General features: G+C 42.1%; 2 protein-coding genes across 5 annotated transcripts in view; both read left to right on the forward strand.

Annotated features, from left to right (window-relative positions):
* Nucleotides 1–3,650, forward strand: part of LOC104985980 (prostaglandin F synthase 1-like) — a 22,520-nt gene extending 18,870 nt beyond the window's left edge. For all 4 annotated transcript variants that reach the window (XM_010836379.1, XM_010836377.1, XM_010836378.1 and 1 more), the window contains exons 9-10: nucleotides 1,228–1,310; nucleotides 3,347–3,650. In XM_010836379.1, coding sequence (XP_010834681.1) covers nucleotides 1,228–1,310; nucleotides 3,347–3,389 — 126 coding nt within the window. In that variant the 3' untranslated portion in view covers nucleotides 3,390–3,650. The remainder of the gene's footprint in view (nucleotides 1–1,227; nucleotides 1,311–3,346) is intronic.
* An 8,388-nt stretch (nucleotides 3,651–12,038) lies between these two features.
* Nucleotides 12,039–17,331, forward strand: part of LOC104985981 (prostaglandin F synthase 1-like) — a 13,294-nt gene continuing 8,001 nt past the window's right edge. Inside the window, exons 1-3 of the mRNA XM_010836381.1 lie at nucleotides 12,039–12,192; nucleotides 15,206–15,373; nucleotides 15,654–15,770. Of these exons, the coding sequence (XP_010834683.1) occupies nucleotides 12,109–12,192; nucleotides 15,206–15,373; nucleotides 15,654–15,770 (369 nt within the window). The 5' untranslated portion in view covers nucleotides 12,039–12,108. The remainder of the gene's footprint in view (nucleotides 12,193–15,205; nucleotides 15,374–15,653; nucleotides 15,771–17,331) is intronic.

The following is a 17,331-nucleotide window of genomic DNA, read 5'->3' on the forward strand; positions in this document are numbered from 1 at the left end:
TTCTTTGGGATTGTAATGAAAACTGACCTTTTCCAGTCCTGTGGCCACTGCTGAGTTTTCCAAATTTGCTGGCATATTGAATGCAGCACTTTCACAGCATCATCTTTCAGGATTTGAAATAGCTCAACTGGAATTCCATCACCTCCTCTTTGTTCATAGTAATGCTTTCTAAGGCCCACTTGACTTCACATTCCAGGATGTCTGGCTCTAGGTGAATGATCACACCATCATTATTATCTGGGTTGTGAAGATCTTTTTTGTACAGTTCTGTGTATTCTTGCCACCTCTTCTTAATATCTTCTGCTTCTGTTAGGACCATACGATTTCTGTCCTTTATCGAGCCCATCTTTGCATGAAATGTTCCCTTGGTATCTCTAATTTTCTTGAAGAGAGCTCTAGTCTTTCCCATTCTGTTGTGTTCCTCTATTTCTTTGCATTGATCGCTGAGGAAGGCTTTCTTATCTCTCCTTGCTGTTTTTTGGAACTCTGCATTCAAATGGGCATGTCTTTCCTTTTCTCCTTTGCTTTTTGCTTCTCTTCTTTTCACAGCTATTTGTAAGGGCTCCTCAGACAGCCATTTTACTTTTTTGCATTTCTTTTCCATGAAGATGGTCTTGATCCCTGTCTCCTGTACAATGTCACAAATCTCTGCCCATAGTTTATCAAGTACTCTGTCTATCAGATCTAGTCCCTTAAATCTATTTCTCACTTCCACTGTATAATCATAAGGGATTTGATTTAGGTCATACCTGAATGTTCTAGTGGTTTTTCCTACTTTCTTCAATTTAAGTCTGAATTTGGCAATAAGGAGTTCATGATCTGAGCCACAGTCAGCTCCCGGTCTTGTTTTTGCTGACTGTATAGGACTTCTCCATCTTTGGCTGCAAAGAATATAATCAATCTGATTTTGTATTGAGTCAGGAGTGTCCAAAGGCAATGTGTTTGGAAAAAGAAGATTTTAGTTTGTTTTCTGTCACAAGTGATTTACTTAGAAAGATAAGGGACTGATGCACTGTAATGTTTGTGAGGTGGACAGGGAAGGAGAAGGTGTGGGAAGGAGAGGTGAGAACTCAGCAGAGGGTCCCAGGTTGTTCTCCTGGAAGCTGAGGACAGACACAGCTTCCCTGCCCCCTCCTCGTGTCTCTATCCAGCTGGAAAGACCTCCAGCCCCAGGGCGGAGGCTGTCTCCTTGGGGGAGAGGTTAATGTGGTTGTTCCTTCCTTCCAGGTGTTTGACTTTGAGCTGAGTCCAGAAGACATGAAAGCAATTGATGACATCCACAGAAATATAAGATATAACGAGATACTATTGTAAGTGACTTGCAGATATTTCACACACACACTGTTTTTTGTAGCAGGCAGGTCAGCAGGAGAACTTAGCTTTTCAAAAGCTTAATTCTGGGAAGATAGTCCTGAATTCCAGTGTAGGAGTAAACCAGGGGCTTCCTGCAGACCTCAGACCAGAGGTTTCCTCCAAGGCTCCATCTCTGACCAACAGAAATGTGACTTGGGCCCAGGACAGCCCATCAGTAGAATTCCCAGACATCATGGTGATTTCACTACTTTGTGTCCCTAACCCCTGTGCCTAGTGTACCTCCTCTGAGGGTGGAGGGACCCAGGAAACACAAAGGGCATAGTGCCTGCAGCCCACTATTCTTTCAGGGACCTGTGAACATGTCTCATCTTTAATTCTTTTTGTATCAGGGGAAAATGATTGTATTAATAATAACTATATAAGAATGAATCCATCATGCATTACATTCATGTTTTGTTGTTGTTCAGTTGAGAAGACCTGTCTGACTCTTTTGCAACCCCACGGACTATAGCCTACCAGGCTCTTTTGTTCATGGGATTTCCCAGGCATTTCCCTCTCCAAGGGATCTTCCCAACTCAGGGGTTGAACCCATGTCTCCTGCATGGGCAGTGGGGTCCTTTACCACTGAACAACCCGGGAAGCCCGCATTGATGTTTGCCCACGTACAGTCGTAAAATGTCATGTTAATGTTTTTCTGGAGGGGATCCAGGCAGGCCAATGTGCATCAGTGCTCAGAAGTCACAGGGGGCCTACTTCAACCCCCTCCCCTAAGTGGCTGATGGGTTTTCTCCCTAATGGGCATTTCTTCTCCAAGACATTATCCATTTATTTCAAATTGATCTCTTCATTGGCCTTTTCCCCTATTCCAACTCCCATTTCCTCATCCTTATAATTTCACAAAACTGAATTACAAGTAGGTCATTAACTGACCCTCCAGTGAATGACTTCTGTGTCCTTAGCAGGACACACCCAGGGAAGATCGGCTGGGTGTTTGGTTTTCTGAGTCAACACTTACCCCACTGTAGCTTCTGTCCATCAGGGGTACATCCCTTTGGAAGCCCCTATCACCTGGACTTTGACTTAGTCACTAACATGTGACTCTAGCTGCCTAATTCTTGAAGAAGGAGATCAGGATTGAAGAGACAAAGTAGAAATTTGCAAGGGAGTTTTGAGAAATGAGAATACAAATAATGGCAAAATGAAGATTTAATTTCAGTTAAGGATCTCAAAACTGCCCCTGTTGTTGCAAAGCTATATCATGATTCTAAGAAAAGATATTATACATGGAAAAAACACAGAAAGCTCGTCTTCTGTACTCAAAGGCTTTTGAGTTCTCAAAGGCTTTTTAATTCTATGTTCTCCTTCACTGGGCCGTGAATGCCTATCTTTGTGGGCTCAACTAAATAGCACAGCTCCTGGAACATGGAATTGCTAAAAATGCACTTTACAATAAATTGAATTTAAAAGGACACATTAGAATGAAAAGTACAAACATGGAAAAAAGGAAAACAGCAGTAATACTAATTGCTGAATAAGCAATGTTTTAATATATTATAAAGTAAGAAAATAATGATCCCACTTTGTGCTGTGTGATTACTGAGGTGTATGTGGTATCTCTTCAACAGATGAGAAATTCCTTAAAGGAGACACCTGAATTTTGGGGGGTTTTCAGTATCTGCTTATCCATGCATGTGTGAAAAAGAGTAGCTAATTTGTTCACTGTGATTCTTCTCCTCATCTAGAGACAGAAGTTCCACCTGTGTCTGAAATGATGCCCACAGTTAGTCCCATGTCTTGTGCTCTCATATAAATTGTAACCTGAGTCAAACTACCTGTCACTGTGGAGTGAATATTACACGTGAATGTGCCGTGTGCGCATGGAGCAGACACCTGCATGTGTGCTTGTTGGGGGAGAAGGAGGGACCTGCTTGTAGATTTAGAGTTTTAGCCCATCCTGACCACATTCACAGAACAATGTTCTCTATGACAACATGGCTGATTTAAGAAATGAATCTTCCTTCTTCTCTTTCAGTGGTGTGGATCACCCAGATTATCCATTCTCTGAAGAATATTGACTCTCAGCTCTCACCGTGGTTCTTTGAGAATGTCTTGCTTCTAGGGCAGTGAAGAAGATTTTTGTACTTTGTGAAGGTGTTTAAATGAAGTATCAGAAATTTTGAAAGCTTGCTTTTCCTTTTAAAACATTTAACACTTTATGAAACAATAAAGACTTCAAAGTAAGAATACTTCTATTTTTCTGATAATTAAGGTAATACATACAAATTACAGAAAATTAGGAAATAGAAGGCAAAGGATCAAAAATAAAAATAAGCCGTGGTTAACCATTTTAATAATACTTTGGTGCACTTTCCTATATAAATGTGAGTTTTTATTTACAAAGAGAAGGAATCTTCAATCTACAGGGTGTATACTTATGTTTTAACTTAGCATAATTATCTTGGTAAGCTGAAAATATGATTTACAAATCTAGCATTATATTTTGCTTACTATAAGGCAGCAAATCTTATTCATTTAATTTCTTAATTGTCTGCCTAGAAATTGTTTTATCAATAGATATGAATTAAAATGAGACATTCTTGAGTTGATAGTCTAGTGGAGGCTGAGACTGTGAACAAAATCAAGAGTATTTAGCTGTTAGAAATGGGTAAGTACCTGTAGGAGATATTTCTACACAATCTCTCCCATTTCTGTACAGCTGTTGGGCAGAGGAGCCAACTACACTTCATCCCACACAACTTCTCATTTGTACAAGAAAGAGCCTTGAAACACAGATATAGTGCTCCCTGCATTTCTCTGGAACAGAAAATGCTAGTCAAGGAAGTAGGAGTATTCATGTAACATTTAAGGGCCAGCAAGTCAGTTGATGTGGGTGGAGTTTAGTGAGGTGGGGAGAGAGGAGTTGAAGAGAAGGCCAGAAAGCCAGTGGAGCCAGGGGGTCTGTGTCATGTAGATTTTTGAAAGGACTTTGCTCTGAGAGAAATGCACAATTACATTTTGGGTTTTGAGCATAGTAGTCACATGAGCTGATGTTTTTTGAAAAGTCACTTTGTAGAGGAGCAAGATGGCAGATGAGTAGGTGGACGTGGAGTACATCTCTCTCCTCGGATACATCAGGAATACAACTTCAGACACAGAAGTGCATACAGAACACCAGCTGAGAGCAGACAGGAGGACCTGACCAGCAGAAAAGAATATATGGAACCACACAAAACTCCATAGGACAAAGGAACTAAGGGGAAAACCTGGAGTGTTAGTAGGACTGGACCTGCCCTCAGCGCGTGGGAGAACTGAAGCAGGAGTCCAATCCCCACAGCGGGGCAATTGTCTGAGTCAGAGGAGAAACGTTTAAGGCTGAGTGTGAAATAGTTGATCTGTGGCAGCCTGAATAGAATGAGAATCAGACAGTTCTTGCTGCAGACATACACACCCCCAACAGGGATGCAAGTCCCCTAGAAGGCACAGTGGCTGGGAGCTGGAGCTTAGGGATTGTGGAGCAATCCCAGGGCAAGGGCTGCTGTGGAGAGACGGATGAGGAGATGTGAGGGAGGAGACTGTGGTGGGAAATGCCTGTGGAGGAAAGCCAGGCAGACATGGAAGCAAGGAGATACTGCTGAGTCACGCGTAGGGGATGGAGCCATCACCATAGCCTCACTCCCCACACACCAGCATGCACAGCTGAACAATAGAGAGGCTGACCCATCAAGCACCTGAGGCAGGGACCTACAGAGGAGGACCCCACGCAGAGTGCCCCTTTAAGTGCCTGATTGCTGATCTACAGAGTAGGACTCCAGCCTGGGGCAGGAAGCGGTGCACTGGGAGGGGGGTCTTCTATGTGTCTGATGCATGGAACAACAGAGAAGGACCCCAGGCAAGGGAGCCCTCTAAGTGCCTGAACCGCGGAGCTATGGGCAAAGACTAGCCGAGAGTCCTTCTGATCGTCAGGTGCCAGAGGCTTGAGAAAAGACTCTGATAGGGCCAATAATCCAGCGGCTGAGGCAGTCTGTAGCCCTGCACACTTGGCGCCACCATGGTCCCCACAACCCAAGCAGCTCTGCCACCTTCATGCTCAACCCTCACTGGGGCAGAGCTGTCACAGGCAAAAAAAAGTCTTGTGTCTATGCATATGGGGTCCCTTTAGTCATGTCCATCTCTCTGTGACCCTGCGGACTGTGGCCTGCCAGGCTTTTCTATCAGCAGGGTCTCCAGGCAAGAATACTGGAGTGTATTGAACAATACTGGTTGCCATACACATACACATACTGAGACAAACCCTGAGTAGAGTGGGTTCAAGAAATGGCATGAAGAGACCAATGATAGACAGAGTATACACAGTTTTCAAAGACTTTGCTGTATTGAGGACCGCGGAATTGGGCAGTTGCTGAAAAAAGTGGAAAAGGCTCCTAGTTGGGGGAGATGACCACCTGGCTCTGAGGTCAGAGGAACGATCTAGCAGAGGGATGAAAACCTATGATGCGGCAGACGGAGGTGGGTTGACTTGAACCATGTCTGTATTAGTTACTTCTGCTGCTCCAACAAATGGCCAAATTTTGTGGCTTGACACACCAATTTGTTATTTTACATTTGTGGAGGTCAGAAATTCGAAATCAATGGGCTAAAATCAAAGGCCAGCAGGCCTGCATTCTTTTCTGGAAGTTGTAGGGGGCAATCTATTTTATCACCTTTTCCAGTCCCTAGAGAACAGGTCTTGTGTTGTTGGAAGAGGTTGTATGCTATGACTAGAGTGTTCTCTTGACAGAACTCTGTTAGCCTTTGCCTTGCGTTGTTTGCACTCCAAAGCCAAACTTGCCTGTTACTCCAGGTATCTCTTGACTTCTTATTTTTGGATTTCAGCTCCCTATGATGAAAAGGACATCTTTTTTTGGTGTTAGTTCTAGAAGGTCTTGTAGGTCTTCATAGAACCTTTCAACTTTAGCTTCTTCAGCATTTGTGGTTGGGGCATAGAATTCAATTACTGTGATGTTAAATGATTTCCCTTGGAAGTGAACCAAGATCATTCTGTCATTTTTGAGATTGTACCCAAGCACTGTATTTGGAATCTTTTATTGACTATGAGGGCTTCTCCTTTTACTCTAAGGGATTCTTGCCCACAGTAGTAGATATAATGGTCATCTGAATTAAATTTGCTGTCCATTTGAGTTCACTGATTCCTAAAATGTCCGTGTTTCCTTTTGCAATCTCCTGTTTGTCCACATCCAGTTTATCTGGATTAGAGACCTAACATTCCAGGTTCCTATGCAATATTATTCTTTACAGCATCAGACTTATGCTTTCACCAACAGATACCTCTACAACTGGGCATTAATTCTACTTTGGCGCAGCCTCTTGATTCTTTCTGGTGCTATTTCCCCCTCTTCCCTAGTAGCACATTGGGCACCTCCTGACCTGGGGAGTTCATCCTTCAGTGTCATATCTTTTTGGCTTTTTCATTCTGTTCATGGGGTTCTCACAGCAAGAATGCTAAAGTGGTGTTCCATTGCCGTCTCTAGTGAACCACATTTTGCCAGAACTCCCCACCATGACTCGCCCATCTTGGGTGGCCCTGTATAGCATGACTTATAGTTTCATGAGTTACAGAAGACTGTGATCCCATGTGATCATTTTGGTTAGTTTTCTGTGATTGTGTTTTTCATTCTGAGGGCCATAGGATTGAAATTCTTGCTCCTCTGTCTGTCATGTGATGGATTTTCAAGCTTCCTGATGGGAGGTACTGACTGTGGGGAAAACTGAGTCTTACTCTGGTAGGCTGGGTCATGCTCAGTAAATCTTTTATCCAATTTTCTGTTTATAGGTGGGCCTGTATTCCCTCCCTGTAGTAGGAAAATCACTAGACCATTCACATATGACCTAAATAAGATCCCTTATGATGATATAATAGAAATGATTAATAGACTCAAGGGATTAAATTGATAGAGTTCCTGAAACTATGGATGACGTTTGTAACACTGTACAGGAGGTGGTGACCAAACCATCCCAAAGAAAAAGAAATGCAAGAAGGCAAAAAGGCTCTCTGAGGAGCCCTTGCAAATAGCTGAGGAAAGAGGAAGTGGGAAAGGCAAATGAATAAGGGAAAAATATACCCAACTGAGTGCAGAATTCCAAGGAATAGCGAGGAGAGATAAGAAAGCCTTTTTAATTGAAAATGCAAAGAAATAGACTAAAACAATAGAATTAGAAAGACTAGATGTCTCTTCAAGAAAATTAGAGATACCAAAGAAACTTTTCATGTAAATATGAGCACAATAAAGGAAAGAAATGGTAAGGACCTAATAAAAGCAGAGGAGATGAAAAAGAGGTGCAAGAATACACAGAAGAACGTACAAAAAAGGTCTTAATGACCTGGATAACCACGATGGTGTGGTCACTTACCTCTAGCCAGAATCCTGGAGTGTGAAGTCTAGTCATCCCAAGGAAGCATTACTATGAACAAAGTTAGTGTACATGATGGAATTCTAGCTGAGCTATTTCAAATCCTAAAAGATGATGCTGTTAAAGTGCTGCACTCAATATGCCAGCAAATTTGGAAAGCAAAGCAGTAGCCACAAGACTGGAAAAAGTGAGTTTTTATTCCAATCACAAAAAAGGGCAATGCCAAAGTATGTTCAAACTACTGCATATTGCACTTATTTCACATGCTAGCAAAGTAATGCTCAAAACCCTTCAAGCTAGACTTTAGCAATATGTGAACTGAGAACTTTTACAAGTTGGATTTAGAAAAAGTGGAGGAAGCAATGATCTAATTGCCAATATCTCTTGGATCATAGAAAAAGCAAGGCAATTCCATAAAAACATCTACATCTGCTTCCATGACTGCTTTAAAGTCTTTGACTGTGTGGATCACAACAAGCTGTGGAAAATTCTTAAAGAGATGGGAATAACAGAAAACCTTACCTGCCTCCTGAGAAACCTGTATGCAGGTCAAGAAGCAATAGTTGGAACCAGACATGGAACAATGAACTGGTTTAAGATCAGGAAAGGAGTACATCAAGGCTGTATATTGCCACCCTGCATATTTGACTTATATGTGGAGTACATCAAGCTAAGTGCAGGGTTGGATGAATCACAGGCTGGAATCAAGATTGATGGGAGAAATATCAATAACCTCAGTTATGCAGATAACTTTCGGGCAGAAAGCGAAGTTGAATTAAAGAGCCTCTTGATGAAGGTGGCAGAGGAGAGTGAAAAACTTGGCTTAAATTTCAGCATTCAAGAAAATAAGGTCACTGCAATCAGTCACATCATGTGCGAATGCATGTTAAGTCGCTTCAGTCATGTCTGACTCTTTGCGACCCTATGGACTGTAGCTGGCCAGGCTCCACTGTCCATGGGATTCCCTTAGCAAGAGACTTGAGTGGGTTGGCATGCCCTCCTTCAGGGGATCTTCCTGACCCAGGTGTAAAACCCATGTCACTTATGTCTCCTGCATTGGCAGGTTCTTTACCAGTAGTACCACCTGGAAGCCTATCCAGTCCCATCACTTTATGACAAATAGATGGGGAAAAAATGGAAACAGTGACAGACTTTATATTTTCTTGGGCTCCAATCGCTGTGAACCATGACTACAGCCAGGAAATTAAGACACTTGGTCCTTGGAAAAAAAACTATAACACACCTAGACAGCGTATTAAGCAGAGACATCATTTTGCCCACCAAGTTTCATATAGTCAAAATTATGGTTTTCTCAGTAGTCATGTAGATGTGAGAGTTGGACCATAAAGAAGGCCGAAGAATTGATGCTTTTGAACGGTGGTGTTGGAGAAGATTCAGTCCCTTCAACGGCAAGGAGAACAAAGCAGTCAACCCTACAGGAAAACTACCTTGAATATTCATTGGAAGGACTGATGCTGAAGCTGAAGCTCCAATATTTTTCACCCTAATGCAAAGAGCTGACTCATTGGAAAAGACCCTGATGCAAGAAAGACTGAGGGCAGGAGGAGAAGGGTGCGACAGAGGATGAGCTGGTTTGATGGCATCACTGACTCAATGGACATGAGTTTGAGCAAACCCCAGGAGATAGTGAAGGACAGGGAATCCTTGTGTGTTACCGTCCATGGGGTGCAAAGAGTCGTCCTCGACTATGTCACTGTACAACAAGAGAACGCTTCATTTTCTGTCTTGGACACTCTTCCAACATCTTCAGAGACAGCATATAGTGTCTTTGATTCTCTTATCTAACACTCCTATCTTGCCACCTTCTCTTCGACTACAGCCCTCCCAGGTCCCATGTATAAGGACTCTGAATATACCAGAGTGATCCAGGTAATCCAGGAATATCCCCCATCTCATGATTTTAATCACCTTTGATAAGTAGTTCCCCGACCAGGTTCGGAACCTGTGCCCCGTGCAGTGGAAGCACAGAGTCCTCACCACTGGACCACCAGGGAAGTCCTAGGTTAAGAAAATTTTAGCCATACTTTCATCAGATACATTTTCTGCCTTTTTCCTCCTCTCTTCTGCTTCTGGAACCCCTACACTGGAATGTTAGTATGCTCCATTCCCTAGTTAAGGTAGCAGGAATTATGCTTAATTTCTTCTTATGTTTCTCAATTCTGGTAAATTATATTGGTAAACTATCAATGTCTATCTCATAACTGATTTCTTTTCAGGTGTTTATCCTTATTGTTTCATTTGACACAAATTCCTCTCTCTTCTCATTAACTTCCTCTCTCCCTGTGAAGTGAAAGTCACTCAGTCGTGTCTGACTCTTTGTGACCGCATGGACTGTATAGTCCATGGAATTCTCCAGGCCAGAATACTGGAGTGGGTAGCTGTTCCCTTCTCCAGGAGATCTTCCCAACCCAAAGATCAATCCAGGTCTCCCACACTGCAGGCAGATTCTTTACCAGCTGAGCCACCAAGGCATCCCTATAAAATTAGGTGAAAAACTTACCTGTTCTGGTCTTGCAGGGGTGTCCATGTGTGGACAGGTCCCTGTGCAGTCTTTGTGCCCAGAGGATCTGGGGCAGAGCTGGAGCTGATATTGGCAGGGTCACCCCATCCCCAGGACATGCTGGCAGCTTGGTGGGAGGGGAGAGAGAGGCTACACGAGAGCCAAGTGTGAGCAGAGGCTTCTGGACTGTGTGGGTCCCAAGGTGCTGGAGCAGAACTCTGATGGCTGCGTCCAAACTCATTCCATCCCTTATAAGTGTGCACTGCCCCATCCAGATGTGTGTGTATGTTCCTGTGTGTGTTGCTGTGTGTGTGTGTGTGTATTCCTGTGTGTGTCTGTGTTCATCACTGGGTACTTGAAACAGCAAGTAAAAATTTGCTCTTGGTAGATTTGTTTCTTGTCCTGACTTTTCTTCATTAGTTTGCTCATCATGCTCCTAGTCCTGGGATCAGCCCAACAAGAAAACTAAGGGGTCTCAGTCATTTCTGAGTCATCATTGTGCCTGGCCCTAGAATCACTTTCTGATTCTGGTAAATTTATGACTTTTTTGAATGCCCTATGTCCCCCAAAGCCACACCCCAGTTCTATTCAGGGCCTTTTAATACATGGTCTAGTCTATGTCTCCACCTTTATTCCTTTGTCCTTGAGTCCCTGTGTGTGTATTTATATATATTCCTCCTGTAGCTGTAATAGCCACTCCAGCTGCTCTTCAGTTTAAGTTTAGAGTTAAGTGGAACAGACACCAGTCTCCAGACAGTCCCCAGGTAGGTTGGAACACTGCACATAAAGTTTTCTCTGATTATTCTGGTTTGACGGAGGCAACTGGAACTGATCAATACTGCACTGCCCCAGGCAGGAGGAGGGTACAGGTGAGTAATACACGATGACATTTTCTGTCATTCTGTTCTGGATTTTTCCTAGTTACCTGTTCACTTTTTTTGTTATAGATCTTTGTTTGACTGTTTTCCAGAGCTCCTATGAGGTTTTTCATCTGCCTTCTCTTTTTTTCTTGTTTTTCCATGGGAGACTTCTGTCCTCCCATCTCACCATTTTGCTGACATCACTGTACATGTTAAATTTTATTTGTCTTCACAATATCCCTGTCTATAAGTGCATCTTTCCAAATTTGTCATATTTTAATTTTTATAGGTTTTTCTTTTATGAATAATGTGGAATAGTTAGTAAATTATGTAAAATATGTGTCAGTTACATTATGAGAGTACTATTAGAGTTACATAATTAAGTACAAGGTATGATCACTCAGAGTTTGTACACTGCACATGATATCCTAAAACTATTAATAATTAATCTCCAATAAGCACTTTGGCAAAATGTCTGGTTTCCATATCATGTTCAGGATTTCACCAGTCAGGTCTGTAAAGCATAATAATTTTGCTGGTGGAAAGTGTAAAAAGGCAAATTTATATTTATTTGAAGTTTTGATTCTTTATTAAAGGGTAACATTTTCAAAAATGCTTATTAAACACTTTTAGATTGTGTGATTTGTGTATGCGTGTGTGTTTGTACTGTAAGACCATTGTTTTAACTGATATTTGATCGAGATTGGCTTTGTAATAGAAAAATAAAAAATATTGCTCTTGTGGAAGTTTCTAGTCTAAAATATGGTCAACAATTATTCAGCACATATCATCATTAGATAAGTGTTTTACTGCTAAAAAAAAAAGCAAACAAGCTAACTGATTTCAATCCTGTTCTTACTCAATGGGAACTGGTTTAATCATGCTCCTCCTACAATATATTTGCTAACATTGGATGGTGCAGCTGGGATGTTACCTTCCTGTTATTCCTAACCTGTGAAGGAAGAAGAAAAACATCAGTCTGCTTACTCCAAGGAGAAATAGGCAATGGATCCCAAAAGCCAGAGAGTGAAACTTAATGACGGCCACTTCATTCCTGTCCTGGGATTTGGAACCTATGCACCTCTAGAGGTAACAGTAGCAGTTGTAGGTCGAGATATAAGTAGTAGTGGATGCAACATGAGTGAAAAGGACTTGGGTTGTCAAGCACTGAGCTCCTGTGTGACTCTGGGAGGATCACATTGTTCTACTTACCAGGCCAGAAACATGCCCTATGAAAGAGGAGAGAACATTCAGTCTTCACTCTGCATCAGGGTATGAAATTGTGCTCACCTGTAGATTACTCTGGGCCTGGGTTCCCCTCCAGTTTCTGTCTCTTTCCAAGCTTGGCAGAAGAGGTGAGACTCGGCTGTCAAGATCACTGACTGTCAGCTGCTTTCCTTTGTGGGTGACTGCAGTTACAAGATTTCTCTGTATGTTTTATTAGTTCAAGAGCTCTTTCCTGCTTCCAATAATACATGACCCAGAGAAGTATTTGAGGTGGAAGATCCTGAAGATGAAGTGACTGAAAACTAATGGGAGAGAATTGCTTTTCTACTGTGGGATACCTGCTTGGTGCCAGGCAAGAAGCACTCCAGCTGCGTTTTGCCTTGTGCTCTGTTTCTGCTTGGAAACTTCTTCTGATGGGAACCTTAGTATCACTTGAGGGGATAAGATACAATCTTACAGGCCAGGTTTTGTAATGTATCCTGGGGTTTTGTAATGTGTTTTTATTAAAGTATGGTCTGCAGTGCTTGGTCATAAGAGGGGTTAGTGGACAAGTCTCTAGACTGCAAGCCAGAAAGTTCGCTGTCTATCTTGTCTTTAGAATAGATGTGACAAGGGACTGGACTTATACTTTGAGGCTTACTATTCTAATTTATAAGATGGAAAAATTATTAAGAGACACTTTGCAGATAGACGACAGAACTTGTTTACTTCGTTGAGCACATTGGGTTGAGGGGAGGAAAGGGACAGGGCTGTTACTGAAGCTCATGGGCTCATTCCCAGGTACATCCCTGAAGGTGAACATCACTCAGTCATGTCTGACTCTTTGTGATCCCATGGACTATACAGTCCATGGAATTCTCCAGGCCAGAATACTGGAGTGGGTAACCTTTCCCTTCTCCAGGGGATCTTCCTATCCCAAGGATCGAACCCAGGTCTCCTGCATTGCAGGCAGATTCTATACTGTCTGAGACACCAGGGAAGCCCATCCCCAAATGGGCTGTGCATTTGGGGATGTGCATTTAAGAAAAACCAGAACTAGACCCAGCAGGAGTCTGTTACACCAATTATCTACCTCCTTGAAATGGGAAAGATTCTGAAACACATTAAAAGAAATGGAATATTATTGAGCATTGAAGACAAAGTTAACCCATTTGCAATCATACAGAAGAACTGGGAGAACATTAAGCTAAGTGAAGTAAGCCAGAAATAGAAAGACAAATACTGCATAATATCCTTGTAAGTGGAATCTAAAATAGTGGTACTCATAGAAGAGAGAGTAGAGGTATGGTGAGCAGAAGCTGGTGACAAGCCTGGGAAAAATGGAAAGATGTTGGTCAAGGGTACAACCTTCTGTTATAAGAGGCATAATTCTGGAGACCTGATGTACAGCAAGTTGACTATAGTTAAAAATAATGGGCTATATCTTGAGATTTTGTAGAGACCAGATCTATATCTTCTTACAAGCACTTCTAAAAGGTAGCTATGTGAGGTGATGGTATTAACTAGCTTGCTTGTGGTAATTAATAAGAATGGAAACTTATATGGTTAAGTACAATCCTGAGAAATGCCAGGCTGGACGAAGCTCAAGCTGGAATCAAGATTGCCGTGAGAAATATCAGTAACCTCAGATATGCAAATAACACCACCATAATGGCAGAAAGTGTAGAGGAATTAAACAGCCTCTTGATGAAGGTGAAAGTGGAGAGTGAAAAACCTGGCTTACATTTGAAAAACTATGATCATGGCATCCTGTCCCATAACTTTATGGCAAATAAATGGGGAAACAATGGAAACAGTGACAGACTCTTTTTTTGTTGTCTCCAAAACTACTGTTAATGGTGTGTAGCCAGGAAATTAAAAGACACTTGCTCCCTGGAAGAATAGCTATAACAAACTTGGACAGCGTATTAAAAAGCAGAGACATTACTTTGCCCACAAAGGTCCATATTGTCAAAGCTATGGTTTTTCCAGTAGTCATGTTTGTGTATGGATGTAAGTACTGGACCATAAAGAAGGCTGTGCACCAGAGACTTGATGCATTTGAACTGTGGTGTTGGAGAAGACTCTTGAGAGTCTCTTGGACAGCCAGCAGATCAAACTAGTCAATCCTTGAGGAAATCAACCCTGAATATTCCTTGGAATGACTGATGCTAAAGCTGAAGCTCCAATATTTTGGCTACTTGATGCTAGTGACAACCCATGGCAAAACACCCTGATTCTTGGAAAGATTTAGAGCAAGAGGATGAGATGGTTTGATAGCATCAGTCTCTTGATGGACATGAGTTTGAGCAAACTCTGGGAGATGGTGAAGAACAGAGAAATCTGAAGTGCTGCTGTCCACAGGGTTACAAAGAGTCAGACATGACTGAGCAAGTGAATAACAAGAATAACTTATATGAGAACATCACATTGTACACCTTGAAAAGATACTGGTTTTTTTTTTGGGGTGCATTCTGTGTGGCTTCACTGGTAGAGAGAAGTCTCAGAAGCTTTCACCTTGGTTCTTGATACTTTTACCAGGTACCTTGTAACTTTGAGCATTTTGCTTCAAATACCTCACATTATAAATCATATTCATGACTACAACATTTTGTTGAGTCCTTTGAGTTCTTTCATCAAATCACTGAACCTAAAGGTGGTTTTGCCATCCTCTGATACCAGCAATCAGCCACTGATCACCTGAAGTTGAAGGGTTCCTGGGTAGTGTTAATTTAATTACTTATTAGGAATATTAAGGGAAACTGTCAGGGGTTCATCACTATACATACATAACTAACCAAGGACACGGAAAAAAGTTGATTCTTGGGAAGATCAAAGCTTGTGCCTAGCCATATCTTATGTGGATATTCAACTTCTACCTTTGTTGGTTATGTAGGTTGCTAAGAAGGAAGCTCTGGAATTCACCCCATTCGCTATAGAGGTTGGGTTCCGCCATATTGACTGTGCTCATGCTTACCAAAATGAAGAGGAGATTGGCCAGGCCATTCAAAGCAAGATTGCAGATGGCACTGTGAAGAGAGAAGACATATTCTGCACTTCAAAGGTAATGTGTGTTGTGTGTGTGCACGTGTGCAAGTGATTGTGCCCAGATGACAATTACATAATAGGATCCTTTGGTGGAGTTGTTTGGGGAACTATGCTTACTGGTATATTCCCAAAGTGTTAGAGTTCCCTGGTGGTTCAGTGTGCTTGGTGCTTTACTGCCATGAGCCGGGATTCCATCCTTGGTAGGGGAAGTAATATCCCACAAGCCTCAAAAAAAAAAAAAAAAAAAAATTACCTCATGTATTATTAATGCAACTTTCATTCTTTAACCTCTACAGCTTTGGTTGACTTCCCTTCGACCAGAGTTGGTCCGACCAGCCTTGGAAAAGTCACTGAAAAATCTTCAACTGGACTATGTCGATCTCTATATTATGCATTATCCGATGGCTCTGAAGGTTAGAAATTTGTGTGATCACATCAATGTTATATCTTGTGTTAGAATGTGTATCAACTTGCATGGATAGCTGAATAAAGATTTTCCTTAGTACATTGAAAGGATGATTACACTAGAGTAGAATCCCCCAAATAATCCTTTGTGATTTTTTTTACTGAGTTTTTTGAAAGGAGTTAATAATCTGAGGCTCTGCCTGAAAAGTTAAAGGAAATAGAAATCAGCCAGTTCTGCACTCAGTCCTTGTTATGACTCCTGAGTGTCTGGGGATTTCATGAACCAAGAGTTTGGTGCAGCTGTGGTGAGCATGACACTGCCTTACATTGGACATGATGAGTTAATCTTGTCTTTTACTCTTTCAAGTTGAGCAGATTTGCTGGTGCTTCCTCTGGGTGAGTCAAATCTCTTAACTGTATAGGAAGTTGGGGGACATTGCCTACACTCTTGCCTGTCTTCATGATAAGGTTTGTAGACTGCACTTAGCCATTAAGAATGGTGGTTTACTTAGAACTGTTGATTTCAAGTTACGGAAATAAACTCAAGCCATCTAATGCAAAATCGCTTAGTGGACTATGTAGATGGCAAGTCCCAGACACAGAGAGTTTTGAGGATTTGCAGCAGTGTTCAGAAATGTCCCCTTTCTTCTATCCCTTATCAGGACACTACTCATGATTTAGTTTATTTTTTACTGAACATTTTCCATTGGAGGCAAATATGAACTTGGGACGGTTTGAGGCTCATGGTCATGACTATTTGAGAGCATGTGTGGATTGTCCACATTCCATATCCACCTGAAGATAGCCTTGCTGGTTCCCATGCCTGCCCTAGGGCGCCTGATGCTCAGAGGGGAAAGAAAGTCTGATATCTAGCCATATGAAGATGGCAGTTTTTACTCTGGAAATTATGTCATGTAACTTACTGCCATTTCCAGCCCCAAAAGGCATTTCAAAATAGGCAAGTACAAGGAGCAGACAAAATTCAGAGAAGTCACTGTGAGTCCCTTTTCAGATCAGATCAGTTGCTCAGTCATGTCCGACTCTTTGCGACCCCATGAATCGCAGCACGCCAGGCCTCCCTGTCCATCACCAACTCCCGGAGTTCACTGAGACTCACGTCCATCGAGTTTGTGATGCCATCCAGCCATCTCATCCTCTGTTTTCCCCTTCTCCTCTTGCCCCCAATCCCTCCCAGCATCAGAGTCTTTTCCAATGAGTCAACTCTTTGCATGAGGTGGCCAAAGTACTAGAGTTTCAGCTTTAGCATCATTCCTTCCAAAGAACACCCAGGACTGATCTCCTTTAGCATGGACTGGTTGGATCTCCTTGCAGTCCAAGGGGCTCTCAAGAGTCTTCTCCAATACCACAGTTCAAAAGCATCAATTCTTTGGTGCTCAGCCTTCTTCACAGTCCAACTCTCACATCCATACATGACCACAGGAAAAACCATAGCCTTGACTAGACAGACCTTTGTTGGCAAAGTAATGTCTCTGCTTTTCAATATGCTATCTAGGTTGGTCATAACTTTCCTTCCAAGGAGTAAGCGTCTTTTAATTTCATGGCTGCAGT

The sequence above is a fragment of the Bison bison genome, unplaced genomic scaffold (assembly GCF_000754665.1).
Source record: "Bison bison bison isolate TAMUID 2011002044 unplaced genomic scaffold, Bison_UMD1.0 scf7180017864063, whole genome shotgun sequence".
Taxonomy (NCBI): Eukaryota; Metazoa; Chordata; class Mammalia; order Artiodactyla; family Bovidae; genus Bison; species Bison bison.